Source organism: Cricetulus griseus, chromosome 4 (genome assembly GCF_003668045.3).
Source record: "Cricetulus griseus strain 17A/GY chromosome 4, alternate assembly CriGri-PICRH-1.0, whole genome shotgun sequence".
NCBI classification, from domain to species: domain Eukaryota; kingdom Metazoa; phylum Chordata; class Mammalia; order Rodentia; family Cricetidae; genus Cricetulus; species Cricetulus griseus.
In genome coordinates, this window is record NC_048597.1 from 223,224,651 (window position 1) to 223,249,194 (window position 24,544).

General features: G+C 45.5%; 1 protein-coding gene and 1 non-coding gene across 3 annotated transcripts in view; both read right to left on the reverse strand.

Annotated features, from left to right (window-relative positions):
• Positions 1-24,544, reverse strand: part of Tgfbr2 (transforming growth factor beta receptor 2) — a 95,456-nt gene that overhangs the window by 60,099 nt on the left and 10,813 nt on the right. Inside the window, exon 2 of one of the 2 annotated variants that reach the window (XM_027415317.2) lies at positions 15,727-15,801. The exons of the other annotated variant lie outside the window; for it this stretch is intronic. Within the exon in view, the coding sequence (XP_027271118.1) occupies positions 15,727-15,801 (75 nt within the window). The remainder of the gene's footprint in view (positions 1-15,726; positions 15,802-24,544) is intronic. 2 annotated transcript variants of the gene reach the window in all.
• On the reverse strand, positions 17,402-17,543 carry LOC113835628. The gene has a single exon (XR_003485308.1). It is a non-coding gene; the product is annotated as a small nucleolar RNA SNORA23 (small nucleolar RNA).

Consider the following 24,544-nt stretch of genomic DNA (forward strand, 5'->3'; position numbering starts at 1 on the left):
CACACGGGGGAGGGGAGGGAGGGAAGGAGAGAGGGAGGGAGGAAAGGGGAAAGGGAGGGGGAGGGGGAGAGGGAGAGAATAAAAAATTAGGTGCTAGGGATTTGAGCTCATGTCCTCATGCTTGCCAATGGCACTCTTATCTACTAGACTAAATCCAAAGCCTAATGGTGGGATTCTTAGAAAAGAGGTAAGTAGTACAGTGAATGAAGGCCAGGCATTCTGAGGATAAAGACTTGAGAGTTGCTCTAGTTTCCTTTAGGTTGCTGTGATAAACACTGACTCAAAGCAACTTGGGGAGAAAAGGGTTGATTTTATCTTATACTTCCAGGTCACAGTCCATCACTGAGGGAAGTCAGGGATAGAGCTCCAAGCAGCAGTGTGAAGGCAGGCCTGTTTGCTATTCCAGGCCGCATTAACTCCAACTGGAGAACTCACTCTCATCAGAAACCGTGGAGGTTGCTACACGATGTTTTACACAGGCCCATGCTCTTCTAGCTTCTGTACACAGCCCGGGACCACCTGCCTAGGGATGATGTCATCCAGTGGGCTGGCCCTCCAGCATCAATTAATAGCAAGACAATTTCCCAGAAGCATGGCCACAGACCAATCTGATCTAGGTAGTTAACTCAACCAGGCTTTCCTCTCAGATGGCTCTAGTCTGTGTCAAGTCTGCAAAGTTAACCAGACCAAAGGTGATTTGCAGGCTCAACCTTGGACTTCCTGTGGGGCCAGGGACAGCATTCACTCAATTTCTTGCAACCTCTGTTTCCTGAGTAATGACAAGGTACCCTTCAGGGTGGAGACGGAGCCCACACAAGAAGAATGTGTGAAAGTGTTCTAAGCATGACTCAGCCCTCTGTTTTCGTAAGTAATACTGCATACAACAGTCCCTCAGTGAGGAAAGCTATAGGAAAAGGTGGGTAAGAGGGGCTAGAGAGATGGCTCCGTGATTAAGACCACTTGTTCTTGGAGAAGACCCAGGTTCCATTCTGAGCATCTACAAAGGGGTTGGCGATCATTTGTAAATCCAGTCCCAGAGGACCTGATGCCCTCTTCTGACCTTCTCTCACCTCTGCAAGTACAAGCACACACATGCTACACTCACATACATCCAGGCAAAATATGCAGACACATGAAAATAAATACATTGAGAAAGAATTTTAAAAAATGACAAGATAATGAAGAGCATGGTAAATCTGTCCCTGTGTGCTAATGGAAGGTGGCAGTTTAAGGACCCTGACAAATGTTTCTGGGAGTTTGAGTGGACAGGCAAGCATGGCATAGTATGTTCTATGACTTCTGTACTTCAGATCATTCGACAGGTAAAATGGAACCATAAATTATAAAGGTTCAAAAACAGAGATGTGCTAGGATGGATTTCAGATGACTCTCCTTCTGTGATGCTGGCCATCTGCCACAGGAGGAGCTGAGACAAGAGATCCAGCAACAGCCCAGAGAACCTTGCTATAATAGACTATAGCGGGGTAGAGTGTCTGGGCCTAGAGAGGAGGGAGAATCCGAACTTAGAGGGGAGGGGTCCCTGAGGTTACAGGGGAGGAGGGCTCCTTGGTTAGCAGATTAATGAAGGTTTTAGAATATGAAGTCAAAATTTGGGAACCAAATCCTATAGTCCCATCCTATCTAGGGGCTGCTACATGCTAGGAGTCTGGCAGCATAAGGAAAGTTCTGGATAGGATATAAGGCATGTCTGGTCCCTTCTACAAGGGGCAGCCTCTGTCTTCTAACAATAAGACCCAGGCTTACTGCTTCAGTAGGTTGGCTGTCCTGCAAGCCTTGGGGATCTGCTGTCTCCACTCCCCCAGCATTGGGATTACAAGTACACATCACCACGCTTGTCTTGATTCTTTTTTGAGGCAGGGTTTCTCTGTGGCTTTGGAGCCTGTCCTTGCACTCACTCTGTAGACCAGGCTGGCCTCAAACTCACAGAGATCCACCTGCCTCTGCCTCCTGAGTGCTGGGATTAAAGGCATGCACCATCAATGCCCAGACACACTTGCCTTCTTTATAAAGTGAGTTTTAGCAATCAAACTCAGGTCCCCATATTTTCGTGGCAACAATTTGCCCACTGAGTTGTCTCCCCAGCCCTAACCCCCCTTTTCTCATAGGTTAATTCCCAGAGTCCTACTCTGTTTGGCTGGCGCTGAAACACGGAGAGTTCCTATCTCTTGGGAGTTGAATTGAGAGTGTTTTCCAAAACAAATAGACCTTAAAGATTATCATTGACAACTGGCCTGTTTGGTTCATGAAAAGATAGAAAGTTGAGTGGCTAATTGCTCAGGCACCCAAAGCCTGGTTTGGAGCCTTTTCTACTTTAGTCTGCTTGTGTCTCCTCCAGAGCCAATCAGAAGGCAGTGTTGTTCAATTAGTCTTCATGCAAAGAAATGGCTTGAGGAGAAAGCCAGCCTACTGAAGCAGTAAGCCTGGGACTCACAAAACAAAGTGAAGCAAGCAAGATGATTCCACAGATGAAGACGTTTGTTACCAGGCCTGACAACTAGAGTTCAGTTGCTAAGACCCATGTGGTAGAAGGAGAGAACTAACTCCTAGAGCTGTTCTCTGCCCTCTACACAGGAGAGTGCACATATGCACACACTAACTCACGTGTGTACATAGAGAAAAAGAAGGGAAGCTGTGGAGCCCGAGTGAGTCTTGTATTTTGCTGTGTTTGCTCATCTGTTACATGAGACAACGTATCTACAACTTTCAGGTCCCCACCCAAGGCTCAGATACAAACTTGAATGGCTGCAACTGAGCAGGCTCTCAAGACTAAACTCACAATGTTATTTGGGTATCACGAGTTCAGAGGAAGGGAAATTCTGCCAAGTGACAAAGGACCACTTTCCATGCAGAGGCTGTAGGCATTTCCTCTGGTCCCCTCCCAGCCACCCCCAGAGCCAAGGAGGAAGCTCCAGGTCAGAGCAAGTCATTGACTGGAAGAATTTCAAACACCCTCAGCTTTAGAAGTGTCGGGGTCTACTTGGTGCCTTCCGGCCTCAGCTTGAGGGATAATAAGTAATGATGAAGCCCAGAGGTGATTGCATATAAACATCTAGTTCATAATCAATGGGTTGATTAAGTTTGATGAGTGTCTGCGGAACACTCATGTCTGCTCTCTTGTTTCCCAGAGGAGGGGAGTGGTCTAGTAACTTGCTCAAGTTGGCTCAGACAACCAGTTGTAAGCAGCTTGAGGAAGGGGCTGTCCACTCCTGGGAAATGACGATTATTCCAGCCCTGACTCTGCCATCTAATGCAGGCTCAATATATTTTTGGTATTAAATTCTACATTCCATTTTTAAACATTCATTTAGTGTGTGTGTGTGTGTGTGTGTGTGTGTGTGTGTGTGTGTGTGTGTGTGTGTGTGTGCCATATTGCAAATGCAACCTGTGAGACTGTGAGAACTGGTTTTCTTCTTCCATCACATACATGCAGAATGACTCCAGGAACAGGCTAGGAGCAACAAGCGCCTTTCCTCACTGAGCCATCTTACCCAGCCCATTTTTCTTCTTGGTTTGCTTTGCTTTGCTTTGTTTAGTTTGACACAAGGTCTCATGTAGTCCAGGCTGGCCTTGAACACACTAAACAGGAAGGATGGCCTTAAACTCCTAATCCTTCTGCCTCCACGACCAGAGTGCTTGGAGTCGCTGGCATGTGTGTCACTGCATCAGTGTCCTGTAGTTCTGGAGATGACTCTCAAGCCTTGTGTGTGCTAGGTGTGCATCCTACCCACTGAGCTACATCTCCAGCCCATCAACAACTATCGGTGGAACTAAAGTCAAAACTGAATGGGAAGCCAGTTCTCCTGTACTGCTCAGTCAAGCTGCTCTCTCTCCTCTCAGTGCAAACCAAAGGCCAGAGATGCAGTCCTTGGTCAGGAAATGAAAGCAACATCAATCCTTTGTGTGGCTCTGGCACGGTACTAAAACAATGGTCATTCCTAGCGGCCAAACTGCTTGACAGGCTGGCCTCAGAAGACCAACGGTGGGTTCAGATCCACTTGAGTTTCTGAAATAACACCAGGCCCTCTGGAACCTTCCCCTGTGTGGTTTCCCAGCAGAGGAAGTGAAAGGAAAAAGAATCCAGTCTCCAGCATTGTTCAGACTTCAAGAAAAGACAACAAAGGACAGGAAATTTGAAATGAAACCTGAGAATCTGCCCTGAAATTGGGCGATTTTGCTTGTTTTCTCACAAAGTACTGAGATGAGAAAGTGTGCAGTTGATGGCTGCCTTCCTTGGGCGTTGCCGATTGTCCTGACAGAAATACTGTTTGCAATACACAGCATAAAGGACTCTCTGAGGGAAGCAACAGCAACTTGTAGGAGGCTGCCCTTCGGCAGGAATAGTCAGCTACCCCATGCCATCTACCACAAACAAAACAAAACAACAACAAAATCCCACAAAGATCCCACTGAGGTTGGTATTTTAGCTCATTTGTGCTGTGGTGGCAAAGTACCCGAGACTAGCTCATTTATCAAGAATAGACACGTCTGTGCAGGCACCTGTGTACCCACATGTGAGAAGGACAAAGGACAATCCTGGTGGTTGTTCCTCAGATGACATCCCACCCCCTCCCTGCTTATTAGAGACAGGGTTTCTTGCTTGCCTGAAGCTCACCTATTTGGCTAGGCTGGCTGGACAGTGGGCCCCAGAAATTCACCTGTTTCTGCCTCAATGCTAGGATTCGGTCACACCCAATTTTAACATGGGTTCTGGGGATTGAACTCAGGACCTCATGCTTGCATGTCAGACACTGTATCCATCAATTGAGTTATCACCCAGCTCTGCTTCAGACCTCTGAAGAAGCCTTGTTATGGAAGCTCTACCATCAACTTTACTTTGACCTCTTCACTTTGATCCTTATTCATACAATTTGTTCAAGCAACCAACCTACCATTGCTGGAGAGAGGGTGGGCTTCGGGGCTGGAGGCGACTAAGGAATGTATTTGGGTAGGAGGGGGTCCTATCAGATTTACCCTAATCATGTTCTCCTCCAGACCAGTCAGGCCGCCTAGACCCCAGTTCTCATGAAGTCCACTGGAGAAGCACACACCAATAAATGCAAAAGGTGACTATAAGAAACCGTAGAGAGCAGGCTGAAGGCAAGAGGGGACAAGCACTCTTCCCATTTTCCCACTGCAGTGTTCTCACCTCTAAGACCTTCCCTCTTTGTGCCATGATTCCAACCTTGGCTCGAATACAACCTAACCTATACTTTATTTAACTTTAAATTCTTGTGCATGTGCTCTCTGTGTGCACATATGTTCTCATGTGTACACACGCAAGCTGGGCGTCAGGATCTGGGGCCCTTCCTCTATCACCCTCCACCTAACTTTTGGGTTAGACTCTCTCACATCCTGGAGTTCACTGATTTGGCTAGACTCCCTGGCCCCAAACCCCAAGAATCCTCCTGCATCTGCCTCCCCAGGGCTGGGACTACAGGCTCATATGCCACGCCCAGTTTTGTGAGTTGGGAAGCAGAGCCCAGGTTCCCAAGATTGAGCACTTACAGGATGAGCCGTGGCCACGGGCCACTCCCGGTAAACCCTTCTAAATGGCTCTTTCCATTCAATTTGCCTCTGATTTATGTCTTGAGTCCACTCTGCAACTTAATAGATTTGCTTTAGTTCCCGGCTGTTGTGGGCGTCTCCAGCATTGGCTGTGCTACCTGGCAGGATCTCAGTACACATTTGTTGATCGTTCCCACCTTTAGGTTTCCGGGGGAAAAAATTTCTGCCAAATTCATCTGATCTTTAGAAAATGGAATTGTGTATTTATAGTTGTTGCCCAAGGAATTGGGCAATGTTCACAGGGGAAATGAGACAGTGGAGGTGTTGGTGGCGGGGGGGGGGGGGGGGCGTGTTAAATCCAGATACAAGAGTGTAAATAATTTGTGAAAGATAAATAGCTCAAGGTTTAAGCTGTCAAAATTAGCAGCAGAGAGGACATTGGGTTAGAAGTCAAGGAGAATTCCTTTCCTTCAGGAACCAGCCATGAGGCCCTGGAGTCAGACTGCAGAGAGCCCCCAGAACAGCCTCTGGCAAGAGGCCCCTTCCTGTAGTCTGAGGTCAAGGGCAGGATCCCAAGCTGCAAGGCAGCCAGCAAACATTAAGATAAGTGGAATCAGGCTGGGCAGTAGCTCAGTGGTAGCAAGCAATTACCTCTCACACTTGAGGCACTCAGTTCAATCCCCAATAGTACCAATATAAATTAAAAAAAAAAAAAAAGGTAAATAAAATCGCATACTCAATTCTATGTCATACTAGCCACTTGTCACATGTGGTCACCAACAGACAGATTTTCATCAGGAAAAGACCTCCCAGGGACTGGGGAGACAGCTCACTGGGTTAAATGTTTGCTTCGCACGAATGTGGACCAAAGTTCAATCCCCACAATCCATGTAAAAACAAAAAGAAGCAGCAGCAGCCTAGTGTTTGATGGTAAGCTCCATGCTAGGGAGGAGATCCAGGCAGATCCCTGGGGCTTGACAGCCAGTCAACCTAGCCCAGTGTGGAAGGCCTTCAAAACTCAGGGCAGGGAGAGGTTTAATGGTTCCTGGGTTTGAATTCTGACCTATATATGTTCATGAACATGCTTACACATATATACACACCTGCACACAAGTGCGTTTGCATGCATGCACATACACAACCACTTACACAGTCTCTGTCAGTCAAAGAACTGTCAAAAGACCCAGCAGCATCAGTCTTCAGGGAGATCTGAAAATGAAGACTCTATGGGGTTAAAAATGGCTCATGGAAGAAGGAGGCAGAGGACTACAGAAAGTTCCAGGCCAGCCTGGGCTACAGAATGAGACCCTGTCTCCAAACAAACAAACAAACAAACAAGCAAATGAAAACAACAAAATAAAACAAACTGGTAATAAACAAAGACCTCAGGAAGAGGTCACACTTGTAGGGCAGGGCTGGGAGTGAGATGGAAATCTGGGGAAGGCAGAAGGGACCTGCTCCTGCCTTGGGTGTCCTCTATAATGAAAGTGCTGCCCCTAGGGGAATAGGGCCTGTATTAGGTGGTTTTCTGGCTCTGGCCTCGGTGTCCCTGGTGGGGCAAAAGCAGAGACAATTAAGGACAGGGCCTAGCACTCCTTGCTAAAGCCATGAGCACTCAGTGGCATGGCCAGAAGGCTCTAATAGTGAGAGAAATGGGCTGAACAAGGTCTGCAACAAGTTGCAACCTGCCAGGGCTGGAGTCAGCTGGCCTCGCCTCTCCAAATGCAAATCCCTGGCCCCAAGATAAAAGACTGTTTAAAACAGGGAGGCTTGCCAAGGTATCAAGTAATTCTCATTAAGCCCCATTTCAATGACAGAAACATAGTGCTGAGCTGAGGCACTGAGATTAAGTTTCCAGTCAAAGTCCACAGCAGCCTAGAGCAAGGAAGTTAATATTTCAGAGAAAACATTGGCTTTTTTAAATGCAAGGCTTTTTTGGAGGGTTTCAGCCACAGCCTGCCAAATGCTGCTGAGCTCCAGGACAGAAAGAGAGGTGACCAGCTCACAGGGGAAAACCCCAAGGCCCCAGGGAAGCCACTTCTCTGCAGGACGCATTGATAAAAGTCAAGCCCAGGTAAAAGCAGGCGTTCCTCAGAGTTCTCAATCATCCGTCTACTGCCTTTCCCTCCTTTCCCACGTCTCCAGGAGAGGTTTTTGAAAGTCAGCATACAAAGCTGTGCGTTTCGTTATGGCTTTCTCATACAAATAGGGCCCTGCTCTGTTCTAATCCGTTCTTCCTACAGCCTCCCCTGTGCTCCTTCTCACCCCACAACTGTTCCAACCTTTTTCTTTTCTGTCCAGGATTTGTCTGAGTTGTTTATGATCCTGTAACAACTTCCCCCCACCCTATACACAGAGGCTGAGCCTGGATACACACTTTACTCCCACAAAAACAATACTGTGTTTTAACTTCTCTCTCTCTCTCTCTCTCTCTCTCTCTCTCTCTCTCTCTCTTTCTGTCTCTCTCTCTTGTGAGTGTGTGTGAGTGTGTGTGTGTGTGGTGTGTGTGTGTGTGTGCCATAGTGCGCAGAGACAAGCATGTGGAGGTCAGGGAACAAATTTGGATGTCGGCCTTTGTCTTCCACCTTGAGGGAAATCAGAAAGCTGCAGGGGATTCTCCCGCCTCTCCTGCTTTCCATCTCACCAAAGCCTGCTGGAATCGCACATGCTGTATTAATGGCTTTTACGTGGTCGCTGGGGAATCGCTCAGGTCCTCAGGTTTGTATAGGCATGTGAGGCCTGAGCAATCTCTTCAGCCCACCAATACTCTTCTTATAGCCCTTCTACAAAAGTGTGAGTGTGTGTGTATGTGTGTGTGTGAGAGAGAGAGTGTGTGTGTGTGTGCGTGCACATGTATGTGTGGTATATGTGTGCGAACATATGTGTTATGTTCATGTATGTGTGTGTGCATGTATGTGTGGTCTATGTTGGTATGTTGGTTGTGCGTGTTTGTGTGTATTGTGGTGTAAGTGTATTTGTGTTGTGTGTGTGTGTGTATGTGTGTGGTGGTATATATGTGTATGTGTGTGTGTGTTGTGTGTTGTTTATGGTGTGTGTATGTTTTGTGGTGTGTGTATCAATGTGCATATATGTTTGTGCATTGTGAGTGTATTGTGGTATATATGTGTATTTGTGTGTGTGTGGTGTGTGGGTGTGTGGTATATGTGTCTGTGTGTGTGTGTGTGTGTGTGTGTGTGTGTGTGTGTGTGTGTTGCCTACCAGCAAGCCCCAGTGATCCTCCATTCCCTGCTTTCACAGCCCTGGGGTTATAAACACAGGCTACCACCACCACTCAGCCTTTTTGCAGTGTGCTAGAGATTTGAGCTGAAGTCTTCAAGCCTACAAGTAAGCACTCTTACTCACTGAGTCACTAAGCCTTCTCCCCTGTGTGACAATACTGTTTTTAGCGCCCTTCACAGATGACAGCTAAAATCCTACATGATAAAAGCAGCCTGGCTGGACAGTCATTCCTCCACCACAGCACGATGCTTAGAGCATATTATTCAACCCTGTTGCTGTCAGCCTTAGATGGCCAGACAGAAGCTGTCTATTATCCCAGAACACAGGAAGACAGAGGAACAAAGAATTGAATCTGTCCCTCTCCTGCCTCCTTAGGCTCCAAGGAGAGTGAGATTTGAGACGATTCCAATAGCCAATGACTACATGTTATCATTTTCAAACAATGTTTAAGGGGCTGGAGGGGAGCGGTGGCTCAGTCAGTAAGCCCTTGTCATGCAACCACGATGGTCATGGCGTCGGTCCCCAGCACCCACCCTCTTAAAGAAGCACAGCAGTAAGGACGCACTTGGAATCCCAGCACCGGGAGGCGGACAGGAGGCTCTCAGGGGCTGGCAGGCCAGCCAGCCTGACCTAATAGAATCAGCAGGCTCTGGGTTGAGCGAGAGACTCCGCCCCCACTCTACCTCCCCAACATCGTCCAGGTAGGCATCAAGAGCAGGAAATCATGACCTCCCGGTTCACTGTACAGCTAAAGATCACCTTCTGATCCTGGAGTCCGCACCCTCCAGAAAGCAGAGGTCACAAGCATTTGCTTTCCCACCCAGTTCATGACTTACTAGGGACAGAACCCGGGCTTCACATTAGACAACTAAGCTACACCCCATCTCTGAGGAAGCGGCCATTCTGAGGCTGTCTTCAAAATAAAAGAATCTTTATTCTTGCACGGCTCTGCTCTGAAGTCTCGCTCATCTTTGTTAGAAAATCAATGAGTGGGAGTTGCTAGTTGCTGAACCCATGAAAGGGTATTTTTTCTACTTCGTGGCACTGCCTAAATACCTTGCCATTCCTGGACACATACTTATTTGTACTCTCACTGGGTTTGGCTGAATCAGTGTTTTTAATCCTGGCTTCCACATCAGAAGCATCTAGGGATTTTTTTTTTTTTTTTTTTTTAGATTGAGATGAAGCCCAGGCCTTGCTCAGGCCAGTGAGCCAGAACTCAGGGGTTGACTCAGGCAGAGGGATTACTTTAAAACTTCTCAGATGATCTGGATGTACAGCAGGGTTGGAAATGAAATACAGTTCAGAAAAGGACACAGTCTTCGGGCTGGGGTGGGGGAATTGCTCAGCTGGTCACATTCTTGCTCTGCAAGCACAAGGGCCTGAATTCCACCCTCAGAACCTATGTGAAGATGCTGGGCATGGTGGTGTGGGCTTGTTCCCAGGGCTAGAGAGCAGGACACAGAAGGGCCCCTGTGTTTACTCCTTAGCCAGTCTACCTTACTTGGAGAGCTCCAAGCCAAAGAAAGAGTCTATCTCAAAAAAAAAAAAAAAAAAAAAAGAAGGGGGGGAAGCATGCATTTCTTTCTTTCTTTCTTTCTTTCTTTCTTTCTTTCTTTCTTTCTTTCTTTCTTTTCCAAGACAGGGTTTCTCTGTGTAGCTTTGGAGCCTATCCAGGCACTCGCTCTGTATTCCAGGCTGGCCTCGAACTCACAGAGATCAGCCTGCTTCTGCCTCCCTAGTGCTGGGATTAAAGGCGTGTGCCACCAACCCCCAGCGAGGGAAGCATTTCTAAGAAAGACACATGAGAAGTTGTTCTCTAGCCTGCAGTGGAATGAACACATATGTGCAGGCACTCACACACATGTATATACAAATGCACACACACACACACACACACACACACACACACACACACACACACACACTAGGAAGGTGGTCTGGAGAGATGGCTCAGAAGTTAAGAGCACTTGCTGTTCTTTCAGAGAATCCAAGTTCTAGTCCCAGCAACAACCACCTGTAACCCCATACCCACAGAATCCAAAACCAGCTTCCGACCTCTTCGAGCACCTTCCACCAACATGGTACACTTACATGCATGCAGATACGATGCTCACACACATAAATTGAAACAGATGAATCTAAAAACAATGGCATTTAAAATGCAGGGTGGGGGGAGAACTGCAGTCTCTACAGAGTGGTGAATTTAACAGACCCAAGTACATCAGAGCTGGGCAGTGAGGAGCTGCCTGCAAGCATTTCTTCCCTAAGTGTCTGGAACACAGCACAGGGCCACGGTCCAGCACCTCCAGAGCTGTGTGCAGGTGTGGTTAGGCCCAACCCAAAGCATCTTCCTACATGACTCAACTTCAAATCCTGTTTGGGGAGGAGGCAGGTAATCTAAACACAGGACTGCAGGGTCTTTCATTTTCACTGTGAACATTCTCCTTCGAAGGGAACTCTGGGCAAATTCTTCAGAGTGAATTCTGCGGTTTTGTGATCTTTTGAAAGTGTAGAACTCCTTAGCCAGCCCTCACAGACACAGCAGGACACAAGCAGACTCATTTGAAAGATCGGACTGGAGAATTTCCTAATGAAGCTGAACTTCTCTTTTTAGTTGTTTGTTTGCTCGTTTTCTTTTTCCATGAATTTGTCTTGTTTTGGTCAAAAAAACCTTTTACTCTCCAACTCTTCTTAGGACCTTCCCCCATCTCCTTTCCAACTTATGTCCTCTTTCAGATAGATAGATAGATAGATAGATAGATAGATAGATAGATAGACAGACAGGTAGACAGGTAGATAATAGAGGTGGATGAATGAGTGCATGGGTAGACTGAAAAATGGATGCACAAAAAGGCAAAAAGATAGAGAAAGACAGTTGGACGATAGGTAGGTAATAAGATGAATGTATGTATGGATAGATAGATAGATAGATAGATAGATAGGATAGAGACAGAATTCAATAGATAATGGATAGATAGATAGATAGATAGATAGATAGATAGATAGATAGATAGAATAGAGACAGAATTCAATAGATAATGGATAGATAGATAGATAGATAGATAGATAGATAGATAGATAGATAGATAGATGAGATGGAGAGAGATAATAGAGATGGATGGATGAGGGTGTGGTAGACTGAAGGATGGATGCACAGAAAGATAAAGACAGTTGGATGACAGGTAGGTAATTAGATAGATAGATAGATAGATAGATAGATAGATAGATAGATAGATAGATAGATAAGCAGTGTTCTCTGAAAGCATGTGGATATTGGGCTGGGCAAACTATCAGGAATCTCACCCCTGAAGAAAGAAACTTCATCACCCCCTAACAGTCATCAATGTCTCTAACTTCCTAATAGATGTGCAGCTCTGTGAGTCTCTTCCCATCCCCAAGAAAGATGAACATCTACAATGTCTCTTAGGCTGGTGAGATGACTCAGTGGTCAAGGTGTTCATCTCCAAGCCTGATGACCTGAGTTCAAGCACCAGGAAGGATCCACATGACAAAAGGAGAGACTAAAACTAACTTCCGAAAGTTTTGCATTTGTCTTTTGACCTACACATGCATGTGTACACACTTGTACCAGCCACACACATAAAATAAATAAAACACAAATACAAAGAATTTTAGAAATTAAAATGTGTCTGGAGGTCTGGGGATATGTTTCAGCTGGTAGAGGACTTGCCTACCATGGCACTGAGTTTGATCCCCAGTGCCCAGTAAATTAATCATGGGGGCAAGACTGTAATTACAGCAGCCAGGAGGCAGAGGCAGAAGGAACCATTGTTCAAGGTCATTCTTGCCTACATGGAGAGCTCAAGGCCTGATTGGGCTTCTTGGGGCAAGTGTGGCTGTTTGAATGATAATGGCCCCCAGAGGATCTGAATGTGTGGTTCCCAGTTGAGTTGGTAGAACTGTCTGGGAAAGACCAAGAGCTGTAGCCTTGTTGGCATTAGCATGTCAGGGCGTGGATTAGATCTACTTCCCTCTCTCTATGCCTGGTGGTTGATGTCTCAAGACGTTAGCTCTCAGATACTGCTCCGGAATCACACCTGCCTGCCTGTTGCCAAGCTCCCCAACTTGGTGGTCATGGGCTCTACCATCTTCCTATTATTCAACAGAAAACGGTTCCTCAGTTCAGAGGTGACAGCTGTGTATGACCTTGTCATTCAGAGGAAGCACAAGCTTCCTCATACACGGATATGACACAAACGTGATACATTTTAACTCACTATATCGCTGCAATTTGTCTCACTATACCCCTGCATTTTAACTCACTATACCCCTTCAATTTAACTCATGGCCCTGGCCTTTGTGCTATTTTTAAATCCCCTTAACCACCACCTCTATCCCTATCTGAAGAAGGGTCATTTCTGAATTTTTCAATTTTAGTGTTGTTGTTACAGTGACTTCTTCCTTAATACAAGACTCAGTATGTAAAAATGTCAATTTTTAAGGATCCTATAAAAAGGATTATTCCAGAAGACTTACAAACATGCAATCTTTTAAAAGAAGGAAGTACATAAACCATAACAGTGAAATCCCTAATAACTTGAGGGAAACTTTGCCAGTTCTAAATCCACGAATCCAGTCATTACTTAACGAAGCCCACCTTAACGGAAAATCTGCACAGGAAGGAGGGTCATGAGGCCCCTCCAGCTCACACAAACCACAGGAAACTCACCCTGCTGAGGACTGGTGACAGAGGAGAGAATGAAGCCACTGTCACCAGAGCTCATTTAATTCATGTTTTGACCAAAATTAAATAAAATATCATGCATGACTCAACTTCTCCTTTTTTATATAATTACTTCTGCAAAGCAATCTGTGGAAAATTGGGAGTACCAATTAGGTTGGTAAACTGGCAGACCATGTACTACTGTCTGCTAGCCAAGGCCATTCTTTCTTAAAGGGGATATTTATTTATTTATTTATTTATTTATTTATTTACTATATGAGTGTGTGCAACCCAGGGAGGCCAGTAGAGGCCACGAGATCCTCTTGAGCTAGAGTTCCTGGTGGCTGTGAGCCACTGGACTTGGTGCTGGGAACTAAACTCAGGCCCTTGAGAGCAGCAAGTGCTCTTAAGCACTGAGCCTTCTCCTCAGCCCCTCAGGTCACTCTTTATCCCAGCTGCACGGAGGCTGTGCTAGCCCTCAGACTCCATCTTGTTTTCTATCCAAGCAATCTGATGGCATGCCGGGTGTCTCTCCTACTCCTGCCCTGCCTCTGAAACGCCTTTACTCGTCATCACAGCTCTATTTGGAGACTCGTGATTAAGCAGCTATGAGAAGGGCGTGCAGAGTTAGTAACCGCCTTCTAGGTCCACAGGTTGAAGACCTGCTCTGCTTATGTAGAGATGCTTGCATTTGCTGATGGGCCGGGCACCTGAAGCTCTGGGAAAAGGGGAGTCACACAGAATGACAGCAACTAGTTGTTGTTGGGGGAAGTCCTTCAGTGTATGTGTTTGTCTTATTGGTTGATAAATAAAGCACTGTTGGCCAATAGGAAAGCAAGATGGGTGAGGCTAGGAGTTAAGGAGGATTCTGGGAAATGTAGTAAAGAGAGAGTCGCCATGTGATCCCGTGAAGAGAGGATGCTAGTGGCTGGCGTCCTCGATAAGTCTTTATAAACTATATAGATTAATGGTTATGATTGATACTTAAGACAGAGCTAGCAAATGAGAAATCCTAGTCATTGGCCAGCAGCATTGTAACTAATATAAGACTCTGTGTGTTATTTGGGGGCCCTAACGTGGTGACAGAACGCAGGCGGCTGGCGGAAAGAGTTATCGTTACAAGTTGTCTGTTATATATATCTTCATTTATTTATTTGTTTATCAGTTTTGGTATTTTGAGGCAGGGCTCCTGTAATTCAGGCCAGACAACTTGAACTCTTGGTTCCAGGATTGTCCCAACATTGCCCAGCGTAGTACACATAGCCTTTTGTAAATGGCAACATGCACTTCCTGCGAATGGTGATATAGCCTCAAGAAGACAGACTATGAGAGCCTAAGAGACGTGTTAAGTTTTAATTACTATGCCTAAGAGATCCACGAAGTGCCTTGCCCAAGGACAGACAGTTCCTGAAATGCTGGAGGCTGTTGTTTATGGAGATAACAAGCCTCATGTTTTCACTCCCTAAACAAGTGCGTTTGAGCCGTCTGCATCAGATGTGCTTGATTATATGTGGGTGGGAGGTGTGTGGGAACTACATCACCATGTATGCTTGCCCCTGATTGGACCTGCTGGGAAATATTTAAGCCCCTGCAAACTATGACTTGGGGCCATTTTCCTGGGAAATTGAGTATGGACCTGGCTAGAGCCCATCCACCTGGCCAGTATTTAATGAAAACCTGCTTCAAATTTGGCTTTAAAGTGTGGTGGTGTTCTGAACCAGTGGGATTAACAAGATCACATGGTGCCCAGAAGACAGGTGGCTGCCACCACAAGCAAAAGAGAAAAAAGTGACTGGTTGCACAGACTGAGCTCCACTAAGATGGGTTAGAGGGGCAAAAACCCTCAAAGTGTGACCTGAAAGAAGAAGTTATCTAGCATTCTAACTTTCAAAGCAAGAACTAGGCTTCTGGTATTAGTCCCCCTTGGCCCAACCTCATCCACAGTTTAGTTACTAGTATATAAATATGATAGGGGTATACACATCTTTAAATTATGTGGATGTCTGTGAATGGGTTTGTACCCATCAGTACAGTGCCCAAGGAGGCCAGAAGAGGGTGTTGAATCCTCTTGAGCTGGATTTAGACACAATTGTGAGCTGCCCTATTGTGTGTGCTGGGAACTGATCTCTCTGTAAGAGCAGAATGTGCTGAGTCAGCTCTCTAGCTCTACTGCCATAGATCTTTATCTTAGGCTTACCTATAGAGTAAGCAGTGAAAGAACACAATATCTACAAAGGAGAGAAAGATGAAAAGACAAATTCTCAATACGTTACAGCGTTTCAGTGGATGGATGGTCCTATTACAGCTTAGGTAGATGGGTACATCTTTCTGGGCCTCCATTTCCACATCTGTAAAATGGGATGGAAAATTATACCCTCTCAGAGGGCAGTTTCGTGATTTAAAATGGCATGCAAGTGAACTCGTTTTTTCAATTAACAAAGTGTTGTACTCATGCAAAAGATTAACCATAGACTATGCACGGCCAGGTATGGTCAATAGGTTGTCCTCAAACCTCTCAGACAGCAGTCCCCAAGCCTAGCTGCTATTCTTTGCCCATTTCAGTGAGAATAAAGAAATTCAAGTTGGGTCACTGATCTGCTTTTTTTTTTTGGGCACTGGTTTCCCACCACTAGAGAGGTAGGTAAATAACAACTTCGGCAACTTTTGTGTGTGTGGTGCTGGGAATTGAAGCTCGGGCCTCCCAGATGCTAGGCAGGCTTTCCACTACCAAGATGTATTCCCACTCCTCACAGAGGTTTTGTTGTTAATATCCATCATTTCATTTTAATGTTCATTTTAAATATTCATTTAGATACTCACTTCTACCTATGCAAATGGTTAAAGACATTCCATGTGCTCCTGGATTATATGGAACAAAGGGGAATATGGACACTGAGATGACTCATCTTGACAGTCAACTTGGAACGCAAGCTTGTGTCAATGAGGGTGTATCCAGAGAGACTTAACTGAAGAGGGAAGACCCTCCCTGAATGTGAAAGGTCCTGTCTCACAGGCTGGGCCCTTGCACTGAATGAAGAGAAGGCAAGCAAGCCCCAGCAGGCCTCTCTGTCTCTGCTTCCTGACTGTGGGTGCAATGGAGCGGCTGCCTCATGGTCTTGCTGCCAGGCCTTCACCATCATAACTGATGGGAGACCCAAACTGTGATCCAAAACAAGCCTTCTTTCCTAAAGCTGTTTCTGTCTCAGGCATTTGTCACAGCAATGAGAAGGCTAACCAACCAATAGAGGACTGAAGTTCACTAAAGTGGCCCTGGCTACTCTAACAGAGTGCACATTGGCCTCTGGGAATGCAGTCTAAGCTCTACTTGGAACCAGTGTATGTCACCTGGGCCCTCTAATCTCTCCATTTTCTTCTGACTTTAGGACCCTGCCATTTATAGAGCACAAGAGCCAAGTAGCTGACACCCTGATGACATCATAGTGAAGATTTTCTAGAAGCGACACCATCAATGACATTCCCAAGCTTCCCAGGGTTGCCTGCAAAGCCCCTCCTGCAGCCTGCTACAGCACTGATCATCATCAACTAGCCTTGTATCAGAGGATGTGTATTGTTTCTCATTCCCCTACCCAGGACCTGTAAAAGATGAACACCTCAAGAAATATTCAGAGATCAGGGCTGTTTTGATTGGCAGAACATGACTCCTATAGACATTGGATACCTAGGCCAGTTGTTTTTTTCTATAAAAGTTGCTGCAGGGGATGAGAAGAGGACCTATTCTGTAAAGTGTCTGCATGTAAGCAAGAGGATCTGAGTACAGATTCCCAGTAGCCAAATGAAAAGGCTGAACAAGGAAATGCTTCCTTCCAATCCCAGCACTGGGAGGGTAGAGACATGAGGATCCCTGGGTCTTGCTGACCAAGAAGTCTAACCTAATGATGAGCTCCAAATTCAGAGAGAGATTCTGTCTATAATTAAAAATAATAATAACAGAGAAAGAGATATTGAATATTGACCTCTGGTCTCTACATATCTGTGTGTGTGTGTGTGTGTGTGTGTGTGTGTGTGTGTGTATACACACACACACACACACACACACACACACACACACAAACTACATACACAAACATGCAACACACACATATGTCCACCAAGAGAAAAAGAAGAGATGCAAGGGGAAGTGACTATTAAACATTGGCAGAGACGGCTCATGGGAACTAAAGTTATAGCTGTGATTCAAGAAGATATCATTGAACTGTTAAGAAACTGGATGCCACCAACTCAACTGTCACATGGGTGGTACTGCTTATCTAAATGGGTCAGGAAACTAAGTCACATACTGGTGGGATAGGGGAAGGGGGACAGTGGTGGGAGAGATAAGAGACGACGGGAAGAGGAAGTAGTCAGAACACATTATATACATTATGAAATCGCCAAATAACAAAATTAATCATTATCGAAAAGAAACTGGGTGTTCTTCTACGCCCTGGAGACTCTCCAGGCATCTATCTAATTAATAAGTGTGTGACAACGGCTAGTACTGTCCTGAACACTGTAAGTGATTATATGATGGCCACCAGCACTCTCCCACCAACTCCATCATTAAAATCTTGAAAGATAAACGTTTTTGGCAGTTTCAAAAGCTAACTATTGGCATTGGCGTGTCAAATTAAGAGTCCTGAATCTCAACCATTTCTGAAAAGTATCAGACTATTAAGACTAAGGTCATGAACTTTTCTTTCATTTCCTCTGACTCCCTAGAAAGGGTAAAAACTCAGGCCGTGCACACCTGCTGTTTGGTCTGAATGTGGACTGTCCCCCACAGGTTGGTGTTTGAATGCAGCATCTCCAGATGATGGCACTGTTTGGGGAGCTTGTGAAGTTTTCCAGACTACAGACACCCTAGCAGAATAAGTCATAGGGTTGGGGAGGGGGGGGGGCTAGTTTTGCAAGTGGCAGCTGCTTCTGGCTCTAGCATGAATTGTCTGTTCCCTTGTCCAAAATTTTGTTCACATGCTTTCAAGATTTGGCAAAGTCCTGTTACAGGTTCCCTGCCAGAGTGGCCATGACTTCTGTACCATGCCTTGCTGATTACAATGGACCCAAACCAAAGAGTCTATTTACCTCTAAGTTGCTTCTGTCTCGTATTTTTGCCACAGGGGTGAGAAAAACTAACTCGAACGCAGCCTGAGGGAGATTATGATGTCCGTGGTTATCCATCCCTTCTTCAGAGTGGGGGCATAGTGGGGGCATCCTAGGATGATCCAGTGGATGAATGAGGTGGCAGTCTGCCTGCGGGCAGAGCAGGAAACACACAGCGCCTGGAGCCCAGGCTACATGTGCACCGGCATTGCCGTATGGAGCTGAGAACACCACCATGGAGGAGAGAGTTAAAGGCTTTCCCAAACGTCCTCCCAGCTAGTTCCTGTTACGCCTCCACATGACAAGGCCTCCTATTCAATTGTTACAGATATGTCATTCTAACAGGGCTTTCCTGAAAGAGTCACCTTGCACTACTCTCAGGCAGGAAGAAGAGTCATCTAACCCTCTCTTCTTCCTCAACAGTCTCCCACCCCATCCCTTCTCCAATAATCCCAGTGGCAGAAGACAGCTTATAGTTCATGCAAAGGAAGGTAGTTGGGCCAGTATCTCTCCTAAGCAATATGATTTTTGAGTTCTGTGAGCTTCTGGAATCATACTGTCTGAAGTGATGGACAAAAGAAAAAAATATCAAAGACAAACGCAATGTAGGAAAGAATAACAAGCCCTATAACCCCTCCCAGTGCAGAAACCCCAAACTTGCAGAATGAAAGCCTGAAGGTTGAACAAATCTACACCATAGACAGCATCACGGTGGATTACTCAAGACTTCCTACAAGCCCAGAGTTCTGTGAAACATACCTGTAGCTATAGGTAGCAAAGTTCTGGCAGTAATGCTTGACAACAAGAAGGCAAGTATTCTAGGTTCACAGCCTGTTCCTTTGCCTTTAAAAGCAGTGAATTGGGGACAGCAAAGAACGAAACACGCACATAAGCACATGTACAGAGAACACTTGCTCGGGAGATGGGCAGAATCAGACATCAACGGCAGTTGCCTCAGAGAGTTTTCAATCTAATACGAAGTGAGAAGGCATACACCATAGGTTGGTGAGTGGCCAGTGAATGAGCTTGCAAGAGAGGCAGTGAGCAAGAGAAAGATGGGGATTTAAGTCACTTCACAGGAGTTAAAGATGTAGCCCAGGTGCTGGAGAGATGGCTCAATGGTCAAGAGCACTTGTTGCTCCTGCCAAGGACCTGGGTAGGATTCCCAATGCCCACATGATGGCTCACAACCATTAGTGACCTCCATGGATAACCCCCTACTGGGGACATGGAGACAGGCAGATATGTGAGACTCCCACCAGGCAGGCTAGTCTACTTTGGCAAGATCCAGGCCCACAGAGAAGACACCTACAGAAGTTCACTGAGATGTATAGACTTTGGGTCTGGCTAATTTCACTGAGTAATACTTTTTATTTGAAAGTTCTTTACAATAAGGTTTTAATTATTTTGAAAATGAGTTGATAGCAGCTAAGAAATGACACCCTAAGTTGTACAGTTGTTCCCTAGTGTGCCCCCCCCACACACACATTCACACACATACCAGGAAAATACATGCACACTCACATACACACATTTTCCTTCACACATACCAAAAACATATCCTCCACTCCCGCACATGTATCCTCATACATACCACAAATATACACACAAATATATATCCTCATAGATAGTATAAACACACACGAGAAATTATTATTTAGTTATTAATAAGTAGGATCCAGGGAATGAAGTGTCCATTAACAGAATGGGAGATGACAGAGACCCCGTCTGATCCGCGCATATTCTCATGAAATGAATCTGCCTAGCGTGTGCATCAGGCACACGAAGAAGACTCTGACTCTCAGTGGGGAAGGGAAGTTATGTGGTCACCAAGGATTCAGGGGGAGAACCCACAGAAGGCTGGGCCAGGAGAGATTCAACTGACAGAAAAACGTGCGAGAGGCCTGATTAGAGGCCGTCAATGGTGAACAAGGAGGAGCCCATGAGAAGAGTCTTCAGTGACAGAAAGTTGGTGCTGTGGTCGCTTAACTGGAGAGTAAAACTGAAACCAAGTAGCCCTGCATTTAACACAAGCAGGTTTCGGCTGTAAACATGTCTCATTAAAAGGGTCCAGGCAACTAAGGATTATGCCAGGCTGATGAAGATGTTGAGATTGACGCAACCGGAAGCAGCATGAGACACAGAAGACAGTGGAAATTTTTTGTTCTTTTTTTTTTTTTCTTTTACGGCAAGTACAGTTCAGATGGCAGAAGGTTTAGAAAAAACAAAAAGGTAAGAAAAAGAAAAGGATTGAAAAGGTCAGAAACTTGGTCCTGAAAACTGTTTATTGTTACAGTATTACTTTAGGGGCCTTAATCACTAACAGGAATTGAGAATTCTAGAAGATGAAAGTAGCCAGGGTTTAAAAATTGCCTTAGGATTGAGTAAAATACAGAAGCCAGTCAGAGGGGACACGCGCAGAGTGGTTTGAAGCCAATGCCCAGTGTGTTGGGGAAAGTCTGATGCATCCTTCCTGAGCTTCAGCGAATTGAGTTCCTCAAAACAGAAGAGGAACACTGGGAAAGGATGGGGGATAGGCTGGTGAGAGGGCTCAGCGGGTGAAGGTGCTTGGCACCAAGCCTGAGGACCTGAGTTTGGTCCCTGGGGCCCATACAGTGGAAGGCCAGAACTGACTCTCAGGAACTGACCTCCACATTCTCTCCATGGCATGCTCCCTCCCTCTCCCACTATGTGCAAGCAAAATAAATAAATAAATAAATGTGTAAGGAGAAAACATTTATTACATAAATTATGTAAATAAATAATTAATTTCAAAAGTAACAACATTGAGAGATTGAGGAGAACCAACTTCCCAAATAACTGTCATTAATTTATAATTTGCTGGGCTTGTACATACTTGGCACTGGGCACAGAGGATGATGCCACACATTGTAAGGGATGCCATGGTACAAAGATCCCAGCATAGACTAAAGTCTACATATGCCAAGGCAGACTTTGATGATGTGACCTGACTAATGGTATGTATTCCATAGAGAATCAAATTATTGGGTGAGATGGGCATTTGGTGGCTGAAAAGCCCAGGAAGGCTACAGTGAAGCAAACTGCCTCATTTGACTGGCCGCTGGCCAGGACACAGTCCATGCCAGGCCTAGTGTGGCATTTACAAGCTTTGTGAAGGACGTTAGTGACACTGGGGACAGCTCCCCTAAGAATCTTCCTCTTCTGGAGTGATGGATCCAGCCTGTGGGGACCCAGTGAAATCACAGCAGACAAGGAGACCCTATTGGTAAAAGCTTTGGGGGGAATCCTGACAAATACGAACTCAGATTGTAGGTTGCCGGGAAAGGGCTCAAGATTCTCAGGGATGCCAATCTGCTGGACCATGAGGAACAATAAGTATTAGAAAATCTTCAGTTGCCACCAGAGATTAGGAACAGATACCTACTGTGCTCAATGTCAAAGCTCTGGGGCTCAAGAGTTGGGCTCTTGACACATGAACTCATGGGAGTTCAATAAGTAAGGCCACAGCTAGAGAAGACAGGGACAGGACATCAGACAGACTGTCCCCCTGCACTCCAGAAGAGAAAAGCAGGTGAAGAGAGTGCCCTGTGAATGGTGACCTTGGAAGTTTTCCTGACAATGGTCTCTTTAAAAACAAGAGTGCCCAGCATGGGCTGACAGAGTTGCACTCAGTCTAGAACCACATAACTTCAGAGATTTCAGACTGTCTGTCAAAGGTTGTGGCTTGGTTTTTATTTTTATGTAGTTTTGCAAAACAGATGATATCAAATGACCTATTCCTCTGAGAGCATTATGTAGGTTCTAGAGAATAAATTATGAACATGGCATGTGGTCACTTGAGAGTCACTGAGAGTCCTGTGCTTGGAGGTAAAAGATGGCTATGCTAGTGCTTGTCTTGAAAATGTGAGGGCCTGAGTTGTATCTCAGCACCATGTTAAGCCCTGAACATGGTGGTATGCATTTGGGTTTATTCTGTTATTTGTTCATTTTTTTAATGTTTCATTCTTTTATCAAATAAATATTATGACTAATTCATTGACAATGCATTTTAGTCACATGGACCCCAAGTCTTCTCCTTAACTCCTCCCATGTCTACCCCTCCTCCTTAGCCCCCAACTTCATGCTCTCTTTTTAACAAAATTATTTTCATAACCCATCAGCTCCAATTTGTGTTGTCCATATACATCTGGGTGTGGGGCCATCCATATGAGTGTGGCTAAACTAACTACCAGGAGCCACACCCTTAAGGAAAATGGACCCTCTGTACGCCTGAATCCATTTGGTGGTACACATTTATAATACAACGCTTTAGAGGTAGAGACCAGTGGGTGCCTGGCACTCACTGGCCAACCAGGATAGTGAGAGACCCTGTCTCAAAAACACAAGGTGGATGGTCCTTGCAGAATGAAAGCCAAGGTAGCCCCCCACCTTCACATACAAGTGAGGCATACCTGCACACAGATTCTCTACCACCCTCTCTCTCTCTCTCTCTCTCTCTCTCTCTCTCTCTCTCTCACACACACACACACACACACACACACACACACACACACATACACATACCACAAAATATCTATATTCTCTGCCTAGCAAGGGTCTTCGAACAAAGCAGAAATGCAATTACAGGTCTCAGCTGCTACTTCCTGCCAAAAACAGCAGTCTAGAAGCTGCCAGGCATGACAATGTCTGTCTTCTCTAAGAGTATTTTAAGGAAAGCGATGGACCCATCTCTGAACGGCAACAGAACACTAATTATACCCACACATATTTCCTTTCCTACTCAAGGCACACAGACACTCCTCAGGTCTTATTCAAGATGAAGAAAGGTCCTTCCTGATTTCTCTACCACGGGAAAGACCTTATTGGACATTTTTCCCCACTCAAGGGAAGATCAGAACCAAATACTGTAACTGACCAAAGAGAGATGACATTACCACCAAACCAAGTAAGGCTGTCTTGAATCAGGCATGAGTTCCAGCTGAAGCAAACCCACTATTTCCACAGTCTGTCACCCACACACCTGCAATAGGGAATTCTTAAAGCAACTATAGTAATAGATTTTTTTAAATTTTTTTCCTTAATAATGATTCATTAAAAACTCCAGGGAAATGATGGGTCTGGCCTGTGAGGATCTGGGTAGTTTTCTATTTGGATTAGTTCAGGATTTAATAAATGTTTTCTAAGTCAATTTTGGTAAATTTCCCTATTAGCATAAAGAATGACATGTTTCAGGGGCTGTCGATTTATCACAATGGGTAAGGCCCACATGCAGAAGGACCTGAGCTTAGATCCTCAGAAATAATATAAAGAAAGCCAGGCACGAGGATGGAGAGTTGGGACAGCAAGAATGGTGTGTACCATTCTTGGAGAGGACCTGCGTTTGATTCTCAGCACCATTGTTGGACAAATCACAATTGCCTATCATACCAGCTCTATGGGAATCGGATGCTTCTGGCCTCCATGGGAGCCCTACTCACACGCACACACCCACACACCTACACATAACTAAAAACAATACAAATGAACCTTAAAAAAAAGCCAGGCATAGTGAAGACTTGTAATCTTGGGACTGGGGAGGTAGAGAGAGGCTCCCTGGACCCAAGCCAAGCTGGCAATTTCTAAGTCGAATAAAGAGCCTGTCTCAAAAAACTGCTGGGGCAAGAGAGATGGCTCAGCAGATACACACACTTAATTTTAGGGACCTCTGTGGTGCTGCAGCAAAAGTAAGAGAGGCCACACCATAATGCAGCTGGAAGGAGAGAACCAACTCCTAGGTTTTCCTCTGACCGCCACACATGCACTGTGGTAGGCATGCCATTCCCTGACACTTGCTACACATGTGCTGCTCATGTTCACACACACACACACACACACACACACACACACACACACACACACACACACACACAGAGAGAGAGAGAGAGAGAGAGAGAGACAGAGACAGAGACAGAGACAGAGACAGAGACAGAGACAGAGAGACAGAAGAAACAATTGCAAACAAGCCCCAGT